General features: G+C 43.2%; 1 protein-coding gene across 1 annotated transcript; it reads right to left on the bottom strand.

Annotated features, from left to right (window-relative positions):
* Positions 1–812: 812 nt before the first annotated feature.
* CIAPIN1 (cytokine induced apoptosis inhibitor 1) lies at positions 813–15,350 on the bottom strand. Its single transcript, XM_004371552.2, has 8 exons — positions 11,478–15,350; positions 10,848–11,000; positions 9,300–9,376; positions 7,610–7,775; positions 6,180–6,253; positions 5,190–5,305; positions 1,676–1,757; positions 813–1,175 (listed from the first exon to the last, which is right to left on the bottom strand). The coding sequence occupies exons 1-8, from the start codon at positions 11,782–11,784 to the stop codon at positions 1,065–1,067; spliced, it is 1,086 nt and encodes a 361-aa protein (XP_004371609.2). The 5' UTR covers positions 11,785–15,350; the 3' UTR covers positions 813–1,064.
* Between the last annotated feature and the right edge of the window lie 105 nt (positions 15,351–15,455).

The raw sequence follows: 15,455 nt of genomic DNA, 5'->3' as shown, positions 1-15,455 counted from the left end.
TAAGCCACACTCATAACTAAAATCCTACAGCACGGACCAGGAGAAGCAAAAGCAAACAGAGGATCAAACCAAGTTTCAAGGACAGATACCAATCAACTGTTTTATTTATTGGTAAAATATAAACATCCAGGTTGCAAATCCACACAATCTCTCCAAATATTTGGCGAGATTGATTCCAAGTCCGGGCAGGTGGGTAACAAAGAAAACGAAGGGGACTCCTGGTCAGACTTCCGGTTGGTTCAGTGTTCTGTCCTGCTTCCTTCTAACCCTCATCTCCCGGACTCCTATGAAGTACATGGAGAGAGGCCCTATTTCCTAAGTGGGGGACTGGCCATTTGTGTGCAACACTGAGTCCCTCCAAAAAAGAAAGTTTTGTGATTCAGGGTGAGTGTGGATGGCTGTCAGACATCTCAAAGACACACCCTGCCTCACAACTGATACGTGGAAGTACACAAGTTTAATACTTGCAGTGAACAGAAATGACTGCAGGACACAGATGCAATGCTACGAAAAGACGGGGGTGGAGTGGGAGTGGAAGGGGCAGAGGGACACTTGGTAAAATCACAGCAACCAATGAGCAATTCCTTTGGTGTGAGGTCATCAGACACTTGACTCACATGACCACGAACTGCACAGCGAGTAAACCACCAACTCCAGAAGACAGGCAGCACCAGTGCTGAGCTTAGAATACAGCCAGGGTGAGAGCTTTGTCCAGAGCATTAATACTCAAGAATGTCTGGGCCCAAGAGTTATTATGGTCAGTAATTTAATACCAGGAGAGGGGCCTCTCAGGGCACACTCCCCTCCCCCTAATATTAGGTGAAGAAACAGGCCCCCACACTCAGGGTAACCAGGCCCCACTATACCTTGGTATTTTCATATATAGCAGCACTACATACCACTGCACCCCTACACCCAGTTTCACTCTGTCTGCTAAGAACCCTCCCCACAACTGGGTTTCAAACAGAGTAAGCAAACCCAGAGCAGGTGGGAGGAGCCACAGCGGTGGGATTTGAGGGACAGGAATTGGCTGGAGGAACAGGTATGTCCGTGTTGGGTCCTTCCTAGGCGTCGTGAAGATTGCTGTTGCTTAGAAGCACCTTCTCCCCAGGTTTGAAGGCCGGCATCCCAAGGTAGGGGCAGCTGGCACAGCGGAAAGCATCTCCCAGATAGCACTGTGGAGAAAGAAGACACAATAGCTCAGGGAAGCCAAGTGTCAGCGTACCCCAGAGATACAGGCCAGAAGAAGGAAGTCCTCATTTCATAATGTGGCCACAGTGCCCTGAAGGAAAGGTGCTGTGTGTCTTTCTAGGTCCAAATATCAAGTTTTCAAGATCTCTTGTTTCACTAAAAACAATAGTCAAGAGAAGATCCTTAGGATGTCATAGTTCCATATTCTAAACAATTCCAATTACAGCCACACTACAGCCAAAAGGCTGAGTAACATCAGGCCTCACTAGGAAGTAGAACAAAAAGGACCCAAAATAAGAAAAGACAAGAAAATCCTCTCACCCCAACTATCAGGAGATAATGTCATTATGATCTACACACAGGTTCTCACACATTTGCCTATTATTAAAACATCTGGACAGGAAGCTGCTTAGAGCTTAGCTTAGGATGACACCCAATACCACTGGGGGTTTTGTGAACGCTGAGTAATTACACAGATATTTACGTTTCCACAAGCCGACTTGGGTTGGGAACTCTTCTGTTCCTTTGACTTCTCTTTTTCCAGTTCTTCTGCAAGGCCACATGTGCTGGGGGAAAATCAGCAGCTGATGAGATGGGCCACCACCCAGAAACTCCAAATCCCTGATGGCGCCCAAGCACGCTCTAAGACTGGGTGTCACCTCTTTAGACGGGGTGTCATAACCCACATAAATGCTCACAGGGCCAGGCGGACAATGGACATGAGCGAGGCTGTTTGGGAGACAGCAAGAGTGGTGGAAATGGGGAGAGTAGAGGGCACTTGCCCTGTCTAAAGAGGGCACCACTACTAGGCTCTAGCTGGTCAGTGTCATGGGGAAAAGCAGACCCATTGTGGCCGTATTTCCCAAATTTAATAGAAGAAAGAAAAAAAAAAAATCTGGATTTTTACTTGAAATTCGTTGATTTATAAATGCTGGCAACTTTCACATAAAACCAACAACCACTCTGATAATTAAATAAGCCTGCAGGCCACCATTTAAACTTTTTACCACCCCTTCCATCCACTTTATCAAACTAATATATAAATAGTAACATTGAGGCTTCCAGGTTAAAAAGACAAATCAAATGCACACATCTAATTTCACTCTCCCTCAAAACCCCGCCACCACTCCAGTAAAGAGACTTTTTTTTTTATATAAAGACAAACCCACAAGCCCACTGCTGTGGAGCAACTCATAGTGACCCTACAGGACAAAGGAGAACTTCCCCACAGGGTTTCCAAGGAGCAGCTGGTAGATTCTAACTGCCAACCTTTTGGTTAGCAGCCAAGCTCTTAACTACTGTGCCACCAGGGCCCCATAAACCCACAAAGATAGGGAATATTGGGAAGAAGATGAGAGCAATAGTGTTGGACACTGAAAAGCAGGTGGAGGAGGGAGAACTGACTTCACAGATGTAAGAAAGCAAATTCCAAGCCAAAAGTGAGGAACACTGAGTACCTGCCCAGATGACACCCCTGAAATCTCACAAGGCACTGGAACTGGCAGCACCATGAGGCTAAGAGACCCTCTGTGAGAAATCTAACCAATCCAAGGGGAAAGGCCCAAAGATACTGACTTTGGGGTGCCCTCTCAAAGGCCTCCCAGGTCCCCTTCAGTAAAGCACACTCAACAAATCTACCTCAGTGCTCTGAGCTCCCAATCAGCTTTTTGCCCCCACTCTTAATCATGCGGACAACCAAGGACCACCAGACATCTTAAGAAAGCTTCTAACATGGAAGTCAGGGATGAAAACAAAAGGAAAAAAATAACTTGGAAGAAACAGAGACTATGCAAGGAGAAAAAAAACTTCGAAAGAACCATCACTATCTTCAAGACAAAAAAGAAATTATCACACGCATGAAATAAAAGCAGGATTTTATTTAAGAACAAAAAAAGAAAAAAAAAAAAAAAAACGAATCCTAGAAATGAAAAACATGATACTAGAAATGAACTAACTCAACAGAGATTTTGGAAAATAAAGTTGAAGAATCTCCCAGAAAGTGGGGCAAAAGGAAAACACAGAAAACATGGGGAAAAAAGTACAGATTACCATCTAACAGGACCAACAACTGAGTGTCAGAGAAGATAGAAATCATAAACAAAATGAAGGAAAAATTCCCGGGACTACGGCCACGACTTTCTATATTGACAAGACGCATCGAGTGCCTAGTACAAAGGCATGTTCTTGCAAAATGACAGAGGATAAAGAAGACTCCACAAGCTCCCAAAACGGAAAAAAGTCTTATAGAAAGATCAAGAAACAGAATGGCCTCAGATATCTCAAAAGACTCACTGAAAGAAAGAAGACAACACAATTGTTTTCAAAATTCTATAAAAATTATTTCCCACCTAGATTTCTATAACCAAATTAGGGTAGAAAAAAGGCATTTTCAGACATGGCAAAATCTCAAACAAACAAACCCTTATTATCTCCCAGGTAGGCTTTCTAAAGAAACTACTGGAGGATTTGCTCTGCCAAAACAAGAGAAAATCAGAGAAGAGGAAGACATGGGTAGAGGAAATAGGAACACTAACGAGACAGAGGGAAAGGAACCCTCAGGCAACAGTATAGAGATCCCAAGATGTCAGCTCTGTTCCAGACACAGAGTCACGTGTGCACACGGGAGCAATGTGACTCGAGAGACAGACATGCTGAAGGCTGCCACCATCACAATTCCTGCTGCCACTGTACCAGCCTTTCAACTGAGGACAGGTGAACTAGCCCTGGTTGTCTCTGGCTTGTCTTGACCACACACTAATAACATTCATCTCTCTCATCCACATCTGATGCCCAGGTCAGCTGAGGACACTCATTTCACCCCCAAAGAAGTGTTCTGTTTTGATCTACTCCTGAGAGTGGTAGGCTCCAGTGAGCTTAGTGCAGGAAATAGAAAGCAGCCCGCTCCCTCTAACCGTCTTTCTGTTGGTTTTCCAGTAACTGCATCGTGCTCCAGCTCTGCCAGGTGCTCTAGTTATGGCCTGCCTTTCATTGCTAGAGCTCACTCATGTCTCTTCCTACTGACTTCCCTGGAAGAGGCTTGTAGTGGTTTGAACAGTGGCCCCTCAAAAAGGTATGACCATGTCCTAATCTCAGAACCTGTGAATGGGACCTTATTTGGAAAAAGGGCCTTTGCAGATGTAATTAAGTTAAGGATCTCGAGATGAAATCACCCTGGATTACCTGGGTGGGTCCTAAGTATAATGAAAAGTGTCCTTGTAAGAGGCAGAAGACACAGAGACACAGAGAAATCCATGTGAAGACGGAGTTTTGGAGTTATGCAATTATAAGCCAAGGAATTCCTGGAGTCACCAGGAGCTGGAAGAGGCAAGGAAGGATCCTCCCCTAGAGCTGTCAGAGGGAGTGTAGCCCTGCCGACACCTTCATTTCTGACTTCTGGCCTCCAGACTGTGAGAGGACAGACTTCTGCTGTTTGAAGCCACCACGTTTGTGGTTGTTTCTTATAGCAGCTCCAGGAAGCTAATGCAGGGCTGTCGCAAATTCCCAAAGAAGCTGAGACCAAGCCATGACCCAAAGGCCCTGTTCAGCTCATCTTCTCCTGGGAGCCTCCACACAATAATGGGAACATTGACCTTTCCTTACATATCAGGTTCAGGCGTGCTACTCAGTTCTTCACAGCTAAACAGCATGCTGTTTGGAGACTCATCACAGGTGGCCAACTAGCAAAAAAGCCAGGGACTGACTAACACAGGCTTTGCAGAGTGGTCACCTCTTGTGGGGAGAGGAAGGGAGATGCAGGTGAGGAAGCATGTACAGGTGGCTTCTCCTCCTAGTAATGTTTCTGTTTCTTAACCTGGGTGATCAGTACACGGGTGTTCATTTTATTATTCTTTAAAGTGGACCTTTTAGTATGTTCCTCTGTATGCATGATACATTTCACAATAAAACACACATTTTAAAAATAGTGAAATACTGTGATTACTTGGGAACCAGGGGCCACTGGAAGCAGCATGGCAGACTCTGCTTCCTCCAACACTTACCAATTCTTACAAGCCTTCCTCTTTTTCCCCTCTCCACATGAAGCAGCCCGCAGGGAAGCTGGGTCTGGCTTCTTCAAGTCTTCTGGCTCCAGCAGCTCATCTGAGTCAATGAGATCCTGGAGAGTGTTCAAAGGAATTAGCGACACAGTCGTGGTCTCTGCTAATGAAGAGCTAAAGTGATCACAGGCAGTGACAGCAGATTAATCAGTGCAGTGGGAAGGCTGCACTGTGTTAAGTCCTGTCCTACTTTGGGTTGATCAGCCTGTTCAATCTGACCACCACGCTCAAGAGACCAATGGTGAGCTAAGCTATGTCCACAAAAGATGCACTACGATGAAACCAATTTACTTGAGTAGTTGTAAGACCTGGCCAGCAGCGTGCAGAGAATATGCATGTGTGTGTGTGTTTGTAGGGGGAGGAGAGTTACAAGTAGAAAAAAAGAAAGGTTCTATTTATTTAAATACATAAAGGGCTGTCATGTGAAAAAGGAATCAAGTATTTTCTATGAAGTTCAGAGAACAGGGCAAATAATTATACATGCATTTGTGTAATTCTCTGATAAGCATGTGGACAGTCTGTAAACTTAAAGGCATAAGTTACTTTGCTGACCACTCTAACCTGAACAGCTGTACAAATGAGGAACCTGATTAAAGACGGAAAGTGCTGCTCTTGAGACAGTGAGCCTTCAGTGACTTGTCCAGACAAAGGGGCCAATAAAAACGTGCTCCATGGTAAACTCTTTTTCAGCTTCACACATGCCCGCAACAGCCTTTAATCTATCACATGAAATGAGAACAAGAAACTCTGCAGGGTAAAGAGATGCTAAAAAGAAATTTACAATGCCACCCGTGCAGAGTGTCACCTAAACAAGACACCGGTAACAGGCACAGACATGACTTCCACACTAACAAGTCCAGAGAGTCCACTGCAAACGACGGTTGTTCATACCCAAAACAGGGCCTGGAAAAAATGACCATGGTGCCAACTCACCAGGCTGTCATCCTCCATATCATTGACGGAGAGTGTCCACAGCGTGGCAGCGGCAGGGTCCACAGCAGGCTTCACTGGGTCCGGCCGATAAGAGAAAAAGCTCCGTGAGAGCAGCCAGATACAACTATAAGCGCTGTCTACTGAGAAACCATGTGCAAAGAGAAGGTACCAGACTGGGAGTCGGGAGCCTTGGGCTCGAGGCCCAGCTCTACTACTTACAAAAGGCAGAACCTTGGGGCTAATCACTTCATGACAGTAAAGAACTCATTGTTTGTTAAGCACATGCATTATCTAATTTAATCCTGCTAATAACATTATGAGGTGAGTATTATGAGGTAAGTGTATTTTTGGTATCCTAATTTTACAGACAAAAAGACTCAGGTTCAGAGCATTTAAATAACTGGCCACAAATAAAAGTCTGACTCCAGAGTAATGCTCTTAATCTCCACTCCACATTGCTCCCTCCTCCTCATCTTAGTTTCCATCCCTGTACCATGGGGCTAAACCTCTTGCAGGTGCTCTGAGGATTACATGAGTAACTCTGTCAAAAGGCTTCATAAATAGCAAAGCTTTAGCCTCACGTAAACCTGTTAGAGACGAGGAAATGGGTTCCACAGGTGATGGTGACAGTGGAACACACGTTGGTGGCAGACACAACCTCACACCTCCTGTAGGCCAGGAGAATGCAGGGAAGGGCCTGAGGAAGCAGACAACCAGATTCAGGCTGGGGCAGAGCCTCAAACAGGGCTTTTGGGGTAAGGGAACTCCAAATCACAATCCTAGCTGTGAATGTAGACCTTCCATAGAGCACACTGCTCACGTCCGCTGTTCTTGCCCAAGGTTAGGCTCCCAAAGACTTCTTGACGATTCAGGCTGGACGGTCAAAACAGTGCAGTGTGAATGGACCAGTAAATATCTGGACATTTTTGCATGCCTCACAGTTGGGACAATTTTCTCAGTTCAGGCATTAAAAAATAGTAGTAGCAAGGATGAGAGCGGTGCAAGTTGGGGAGGGGGGTTGCAATTTCCGGGGCAGAAAAGCTGATTTACTTAGAAAAAAAGGACACAGGGGGCCGGACACCCTTGTCTACCATGACCACACCTGTGAGGTCTGCTGAGGATAAACGTTGCATTCCTGGGCCTGGAGAGACTTCATTTTAACTAGACTAAGTGACTCTGCTAGAGTCAGGAAGCCTCAGCCTCCTCTGGTGCAGAGGAAGGACTGATCTGATAATAACTGTGCATTATTCGTTTTGGATCTGAATAATAGATAATAGAACATTAAGCCTTCCTCCATTTAGAAATGATAGGAATTAAGGAAAGACTATTCCTCTGAAAATAATGCCACCTCATTTGTATCTCTGGCTCAACTGTTACTATGACCCTGCAAATCCATCTAAATGGAAAGGATGTCCCTGCGGCAGACTTACCTGAAGGAGACTTCTTGGCAATGGAAAACTTGAGCTGACTAGAAGACCCCACTTCAAAGTTTGGTTTTTTGCCTGTGATCTGGACAGAGACCAGGCCATCACTTTGGTAACCCAGGTGTTCTTGGACAGACTGTATCCCCTCAGGGCTTAAGGATTCCCGCTGCAGCTGGAATTCCAGACATCAAAAGGATCAATCCATACGCCTCCTATTAATCATGTTTTACTGTGCTCATGTTAAATCCTCCTTTCTGTGTATTAGGCATGTTAACAGCTGAAGGTAACACATGTCAATCACTTTAGACCTCACATTCAATTTCTCACTGATCAGGGCCCTAGATTATAACTTTTGTCCATATGTTGACTTTGAGCCTACCCTTTGGAAAGTTTTATCGAAGTACTAACCAAAGACCTGCCTATTAGGGGCACTTCACTGTGCTAATCACTGTGGAGGATGTACTGATTACGATTACACAAAGATGAATCAGATGTGGTCCTACTGCATAGGGTCAACATCCAGAGTGGGACGCACGCTCACAATGAAGTCAGCAGAGATCTATATCCTAAGGGAGAGAACTATAGGGAGAGGGAGATGCTTTCTAGGTTCCCTGGGAAGAAGTAGCAGACAGTAATGGTACCAAAAAAAGGGGGCAGGGGGACGGCATGCCATCTCTATGTCTAAAAATTACAGAGTGGTTAAATAAATCACAGTCCACCCAGAGCATGGAATATTGTTACAGCATCAATAGGGCTGAGGGGAAATATACTGAGGTAGATGAATGTCTAAGATAGCTAAAAGCAGGAAAAAAAACTAGTGACGCAACAACATATATACATCATCTTATTTGCATTTTAAAGAAGTGTGTTTACGTCATTGTTAAGCATGCTTATAAATACATAGAAAAAGGTCTGAACGGACAATCAAAAAATGCATTGGTGGCTTCCTCTGGAGAGGGAAGTGTGAACAAGGACTGAGATGTCACTTTATATTCTTCAGTATTTTCTGAATTTTTACGAGTTTTCCTTATTTTAGAATAAAAAACAGAAAACCTTAAAATAAAAGGAAAAAAAATAAAAGGTAGGCATAAAGAAATTAAGGCCCTAGGTTATGTAGCAAATCACTGGCACAATTAGAAAGCAAAACCATTCTCACAGTATAACACTTATCATCTCTCACACATTTAAGAAAATGTTAGCATTGGACAGGAATGTAGAAATAGAAATACCTCTTTAATTTAAATATTCCACTGAATTGTCAGAAAGGGGATTTGCCCCTTTGACCTACTCCAGCCTCCCACCAAAGATCTGAAGATGATGGATGATCTAGGTGCTTCACTTGGGCCTAAGGTTTGTGCCCATTTAAAGAGCTGTGTCTGAAGCTGCTCTCCCTAACTCAGCAGTCACCATCACTAAACCAGCACTGAGGAGACCAGAACATTCCCTAACCTACATAGGCCCAAGCTGAGTCTCTTCAAAGGAGACCAATTTCCAGAAGTTTTATTCTTTGAAGCATCACTCTATCTTACTTAATTTGTTGTATTTCTCAATTTGTTTCATATTTCTAAGTAACACTTATCTTCTCATCTTCAGGGCTGTTACTTCCCCGATTCTCTCCATACAGTTCACAAAGAGATACTGCGTTTAGCTACTCAAGTTTTAAATTCCCAGCAAAGAAGGTTGTCTATAAACATACCTCTTTTACTTCCACAAGACCAGAAAGAGTCAGAGCTGAACACAGTTTAGATGCTGTCTTTACTTTGCTATTGTTGACTGCCAAGAAGAAAACGCCAATTAATAGCTTTATAGGTCAAAGCAGAAAAAATAATAAAGTCTCTATCCTATCTGGACCAGCAGGGATCAAAACAATAATCTATTCCATTTAAGGCATATATATTTTACTGATAGTATTTTAATTTGACCAACCCTCTTGGTTGTTTAAAGTGCTCTTAAGTGTATGCTATTAAATGTTAAATTCCATTCCTATTGTTTCTTACCACTCTCTGCTTCCGGGAAGTATATATACCTCCAGGAGTTAGGTAACGATTACAAAAGAGGTTTACAAACTGTAAAGTGTATCAAAATACAAGTATTCTCTCTGTAAAGTTCTGACAAAGAGACACTGTGTTTAGTTACCCAAGGTTTAAATTCCCAGCAAAGAATGCTAATTAATGTCTGCTATACATATCACAGGAGCCCTGGTGGTGCAGTGGTTAAGAGCTTGGCTGCTAACCAAAAGGTGGCAGTTTGAATCCACCGGCTGCTCCTTGAAAACCCTATAGGGCAGTTCTACTCTGTCCTATAGGGTGGCTGAAAATCCAGAATTGAATGATTCTTTGACAGCTACACCACTGAGCAAAAAAGAGGTTCTTCTTTCTTGGACCCTACCATTAGCTTCATATGAATCAATAATTACCTTATTCCCAGACTTCCAGCCATTATTTTAAAACTTTTTGTTCTGAAATATAGATTCACAGGAAGTTGCAAAGAAAAAAGTTCAGGGAGGTCCCGTGTACCCTCTGCCCAGTTCCTCCCCATGGGAACATCATGTGTAACTATAGTACAACATGAAGACTAGGAAACGGACAATGGTATAGTCCACGGAGCTTATTCAGATTTCACCAGTTTTGTGTGTATATACAGTTCTATACTATTTGATCACGTGTAGATTTGTGTAAACACCACCACAATCAAGATGCAGAAGTGTTCCATCAGAAGGATCCCTCGTGCTGCCGTTTAAAGCCACACACACCCCCTCCCTCCCATTTCTAAGCCCTGGCAACTACTAATCTGCTCTCTAACACTATACTTTTGTTATTTCAAGACTGTTATATGAATGGAATCATACAGCATGTAACCTTTTGAGACTGTTTTTTTCACTTGGCATAATTCCCTCAACATCCATTCAAGTTGTTGCATGTATCAAGTTTGTTTCTTTTTATTGTTGCATAGTTTTCCATGGTATGGATATACCACAGTTTGCTCAACCATGCAGCTGTCGAAGGACCCAGCCATTTTCAGATGCACAGTTTCTTTCTATTTTACTACCTAACGGGTCAAGCAAAGATCACAGTTTCTTTTGAGCTGTTGCTTCAGATTTTAACAATAATTTATCCCTAAGGAGAAGGTTCTGCTGTAGAAATACTGATCTGCAAATCCTATTCCCTGCTCAGGGAGATATAGCAAACATATCCAAAGATTGAACCCTCTCCAACTCTAGTCTTGTAAGTGCAGATTTTCTTACCTACAGCTGTCTCTACTGGCTCTTTCAGAAAAAGACATCCACCAGGCCGAAGGATCCGGGCCATCTCAGCCAAAATCTCAGCACTGTGCAGAGTGGTGCTTCCCGGAATGACACCCGACAAAATAATGTCAAAGCTGGATTCTTCGTGGGCAGCTGAAAAGCAGGAAGACTCAGCAATCACCTGAACCCCAGAAGCAATCTCCCAATTCCTCCCAAGACCCCACAAAGGACACAGCCCTAGCCCTGGGAAAATGAACACCTACCTGTTCAGCACACACTATTCTACCACCATTACCAGCAACAGGGCCAATGAATCTGCTGCCCTGTTCTCCCTCGGTCTTACTAATTCCATATCCCTTTATACACTCAGGGAAAGGAAGTAAAAAAGGAAGCTGGTGAACATAAGCTTTTTTTAAAAATGTGGAATAGCTAATAAGAAATAAGAACTACTTATACAAATCATCAACCACATTCCCAAGTCCATGACATCTCAAATTAAAAACGACAGGTGACTGGCCACTACTATCATGTGTCTCTCAAAACAAACCCTCAGATACCCAGGAAATACAGAAATGCAGCAGTCCCATCAAAACCCCTCACCCCTCTAAAGACAACATGGTAGGTACTTACATTGCAACAGCTGGTTGATGTTTTCCACAGACACACGGCCCTCACTGCCAGTCAATGCTTGAAGCTTACCCACAAGATCTTTCAGAGCCTTCACTGGGGATGACCTATCCCAGACCACGATCACACACTGGCCAGCTGAGATCCCAAAATCTGCCATTCCTGCAGTGCTGATGGACCTAAAAGCTACTGGCCAAAGGAGAATCAAGATTGAGCAGAGACAAATGTGCAGTTCAATCCATTCGGTACTATCAGATAAGATTAGAATTACAACCGAATATAGACCTCCCACCAACACTGCTGACAACATTAGAAAATCTTACTGTAGATGCTATTCAGGCTCTTTAGTCTGAATAAATGAACCCATTACCTCAAGGTGTTATGATCCCAACATTCCCAAAAAAAGGCAGAGAGAGGATCCTGACCTTGCAGAGTAAAGAAAAGGAGATTAGAGTCAAGTAAGGGGGATGGAGACAGAAAAATTACTTCCTCTTTGTTTTAGGAGACGACTCAGCTTGAACAGACTATGAAACAACAAGACATTAATTAGGCAAAAATATGAGTCAGCAAAGAAGGCAAATAAATTGGCAGACATAAATCAACTGCAAGCTTAATTTTTAAAAAGATGACACAGTTAAATTTAGCAAACTGAATACGTGTTATTTCTTCTTTCATTAAAATAAATGTGAAAATTCAATTCTATTGAATCTATAGTGATCAGTATTAGCTACTATGCCTTAATCTTTAACATTTACTATTAGCCAGATTGTTTAAAGCACTTTACATACATTATCGCACTGGAACCTCAAAACAGCTTTAAATTAGATACTATTCTCATTTTACAGCCAGGAAACGGAAGAAGTTGACTTTGCCCAGGTTACACAACCAGTGTTAAGAGCTGGGATTTGAATCCATCCGAATGCAAAGCCCAGGCTTTTAACCTATGGAAAATCTCCCCCATGGGTCAACTTTCTCTTCCACTTGATACTGAGGTGAGTACAGAATGTGCTCACAATGAAATGAGGTCAGGAGATAGGATTCTACTCAGTTCCTTCCTTCTTCTTTCTTAAACATTAATGCTATCAAGTTTCCGACTTAAAAGGGCTCAAATAAATAAAACAGAAGTTGCAATAGAGGAGTCAGGCATGGATTAGTCTTATGCTGAACACTTGTGATTTCTCCAGAAGTGGCTAACTCAGTGATAATTATGCCTGTACAGACACTCGAACTGAATTTAAGCCATGTCCAGTACTCTCTTCCTTCTTTAAATATGTTCACATTCAAATGTCTCTTCTCTTTGCCTACAAAACATGTCCAGGTTAGCTGGAGTAATCCTTAAATACTACAGAACTTTGACCTTGTCACTCATCTTCTAAAGGAGTTACTAAAGGTTTACTTTGCTACAGCAGAGTCAAAACTCCTTAGCCTTCTGGATTCTGGCCCTCCATAATCTGGCTCCCCCTCTATCTCCTACCACTCCTGTTCACACAGCTTAGTTCCAGCCAAAGTAGATCTCTCCTTGGTCTATGAAAAACCACTACGTTTTCCTTCTATCATGCTTTTTATCTAGTTCCTTCCATGTGGAACATCAGACTTTTGTTATCCTGCCACCACTGCCAACCACCAGGAAAAAGATGCCAAGTGTTGTCAGACAAGCAGCATTCCTTAGTCATTTAATTTTGGTTTTTAAATCCCTAAAATGCTCACAATCAAGAACTGAAGCTTTTAAGCTTTTAACTGTCGCATAATGTTGAGGGAAAGCCACTGCAAATCTTTAAAGTGAGTAACTTGGGCTCAATATCACAGACGGGAGTATGGATTGCTGGGCATTAAAATTTTAAGAAATAAATGACCTGTTTCTAGACTGATGCTGGAACATGTTCTCCCTTGGGACAACAGAAGGGTATGACAAGCTCCCTGCCCAACACTGACTACTACAATCTTGGATTTGTACTCACAGAAAAACCCTCATGAAGAAAGTAAGGGGCAAAGGTTACTTATTAACTAGAGAAAAAGCCAGAGGTCTAGACCTTTTCTATAACATTCATGGGGCAGAATTTTATGGAGTACTGGTTTTGAATACGCATGGACAGGGGTTCTGCCTACACTGGATTTTCCATATGACCATGGCTAAATTATTAACCTCTCTGAGTTTATTTTCTCATCAATAATGTAGGGATAATACCACATTTTGCAAAGCTGCTGTCACAAGAAAATAAGAAGATAAAAATATGTAAAGCACTCAGCAGGGTCTGGCACATAAAGCTCAATAAAATAATGTTCTTAAGAGAACTCCGGGCCTCCACTTTTCTGCGGTCAGTTTATTTGCCTTTGCTCCAAACAGTCTTATAAAACCTGTTCTTCCTCCTCAGCCATGCCTGCAAGGAGGACTCTCCAGGGAGTGATGTGAAGCTTCATTTTCAGTATTAGCATCATCCAGTATAAGAGCTGCACTTTACGACATCTTGGACAGCACTCTGGTGGGCTTATGTCAGTAAATTAGAAGAATCTAAAATGCTTTGCGCTGCATATTCCCCAAATGTAATATTCTTATGGTAAGCAGGAGCTCATAAAATGCATTTATGAAACATTAACCCTCAAAGAACACACAGAGCCACCACTTTCAGTAGGCATCTTCCAAATAAAATGGGAGACAATGCTCATTTAAGTACCTCAAAGCCAAAGTATGATACTTTTCATCATGTGAGTTTTGTGATGGTGTTGTGAATCTCTTTCTGAAAAAACGATAAGAAGAAAATGTCTGGCACCTAAGTCAACATTTTTAGAAGCTGTGACTTAGAGCCCGGTTTAACATCTAAAAAGAGGTGGTGTAGAAGGAGGCATTGCCACGTCACTGGCCTTGTTAGGCACCTCTCCAACTCTGACTACTGCACACACACACTCTTCTAAAATGCTACTGAAGACCGTAAAAGCAGATGCCTCAATACTTTCTGAAGATACACTTGTTTATTTTTCAGGTACCCCGTAAACATCCAGTCTTGAGGCACTGGGCCCCTTATAAGGATGAAGGTGGTCAAAAGAAAAAAATAAGGTTCAAGTTTGGGCTTCAGTTCAAGAAAAGGATCTAATCCTTTTAAGTTAGGTGCATAAAAAATTCTGAGAATACTGACAATTATTTGTCAGAAAGGAGAGTATTAATTAAAATGAGCTGACTGAAGTGCATGGGGCAGTTCTACTCCATCCTATAGGGTTGCTTTGAGTCAGAATCGATTCAACAGCGAGGGTTTGGGTTGTTTTGGTTTGATGCTACCCCAGTGAGGCAATGTGCATTCACATTCCTGTTTAGTGACTAGGCCACCACCTCCCTGTGCCACCCAGAGCTTTGCACTCAACGTCAGAATAAGTGACTCCAGCCTTTCCCAAACTTGCAGATCCTACCGATCACTTGGGACACTTGTTAAAATTCTGAACAGTACCCAGACATACTGAATCAACTCTCCAGGTATACCAGGGTATCGTTTTATAACAAGCAAGCATCTTGGAATGGTTCTTCCAATTTGGCAAGTTTGAGAAAATACTCAATCATACCAACTCAACACCTTGGAAGTTCAGGCATAGGCTCAAAATTACAACCTGGGGGTTCAAGCACCTCCAGGCTTTTGTTCTTTGCTACCAGGAACCCTCAGAGATCGTAACTTCAGCTCCCCCAATGTTAGAAGCTCAGAAGTCTGAGGCCTAAGGTCACAACACCTTGCTACTGGCAGAGCTGGGCCTCAGATCCAGGTCTCCCGGACCCCAGCTCAGGGCTCTTCCTCCTCAGCGCGCTGCCTTCGGGGCCTCGGACCCAGGAAGGCCAGGCGAGACACGAGGCGTCAGAAGCCCAGGGCTGGCAAGGCCGGTCATCGGCTTCTCCCGGTCTGAAGCCCGAGAGTGCCCTCAGGGGGGTGGCCCTGGTTACATTCCCACCAAGGAAAGGGCCTGGAAATAGGAAATGAGGGGATGTGGGGGCGAAGGTGAATT

Source organism: Trichechus manatus, unplaced genomic scaffold (genome assembly GCF_000243295.1).
Source record: "Trichechus manatus latirostris isolate Lorelei unplaced genomic scaffold, TriManLat1.0 scaffold00014, whole genome shotgun sequence".
In the NCBI taxonomy this organism is placed as follows: domain Eukaryota; kingdom Metazoa; phylum Chordata; class Mammalia; order Sirenia; family Trichechidae; genus Trichechus; species Trichechus manatus.
This window is presented reverse-complemented; position numbering and strand designations above follow the sequence as displayed.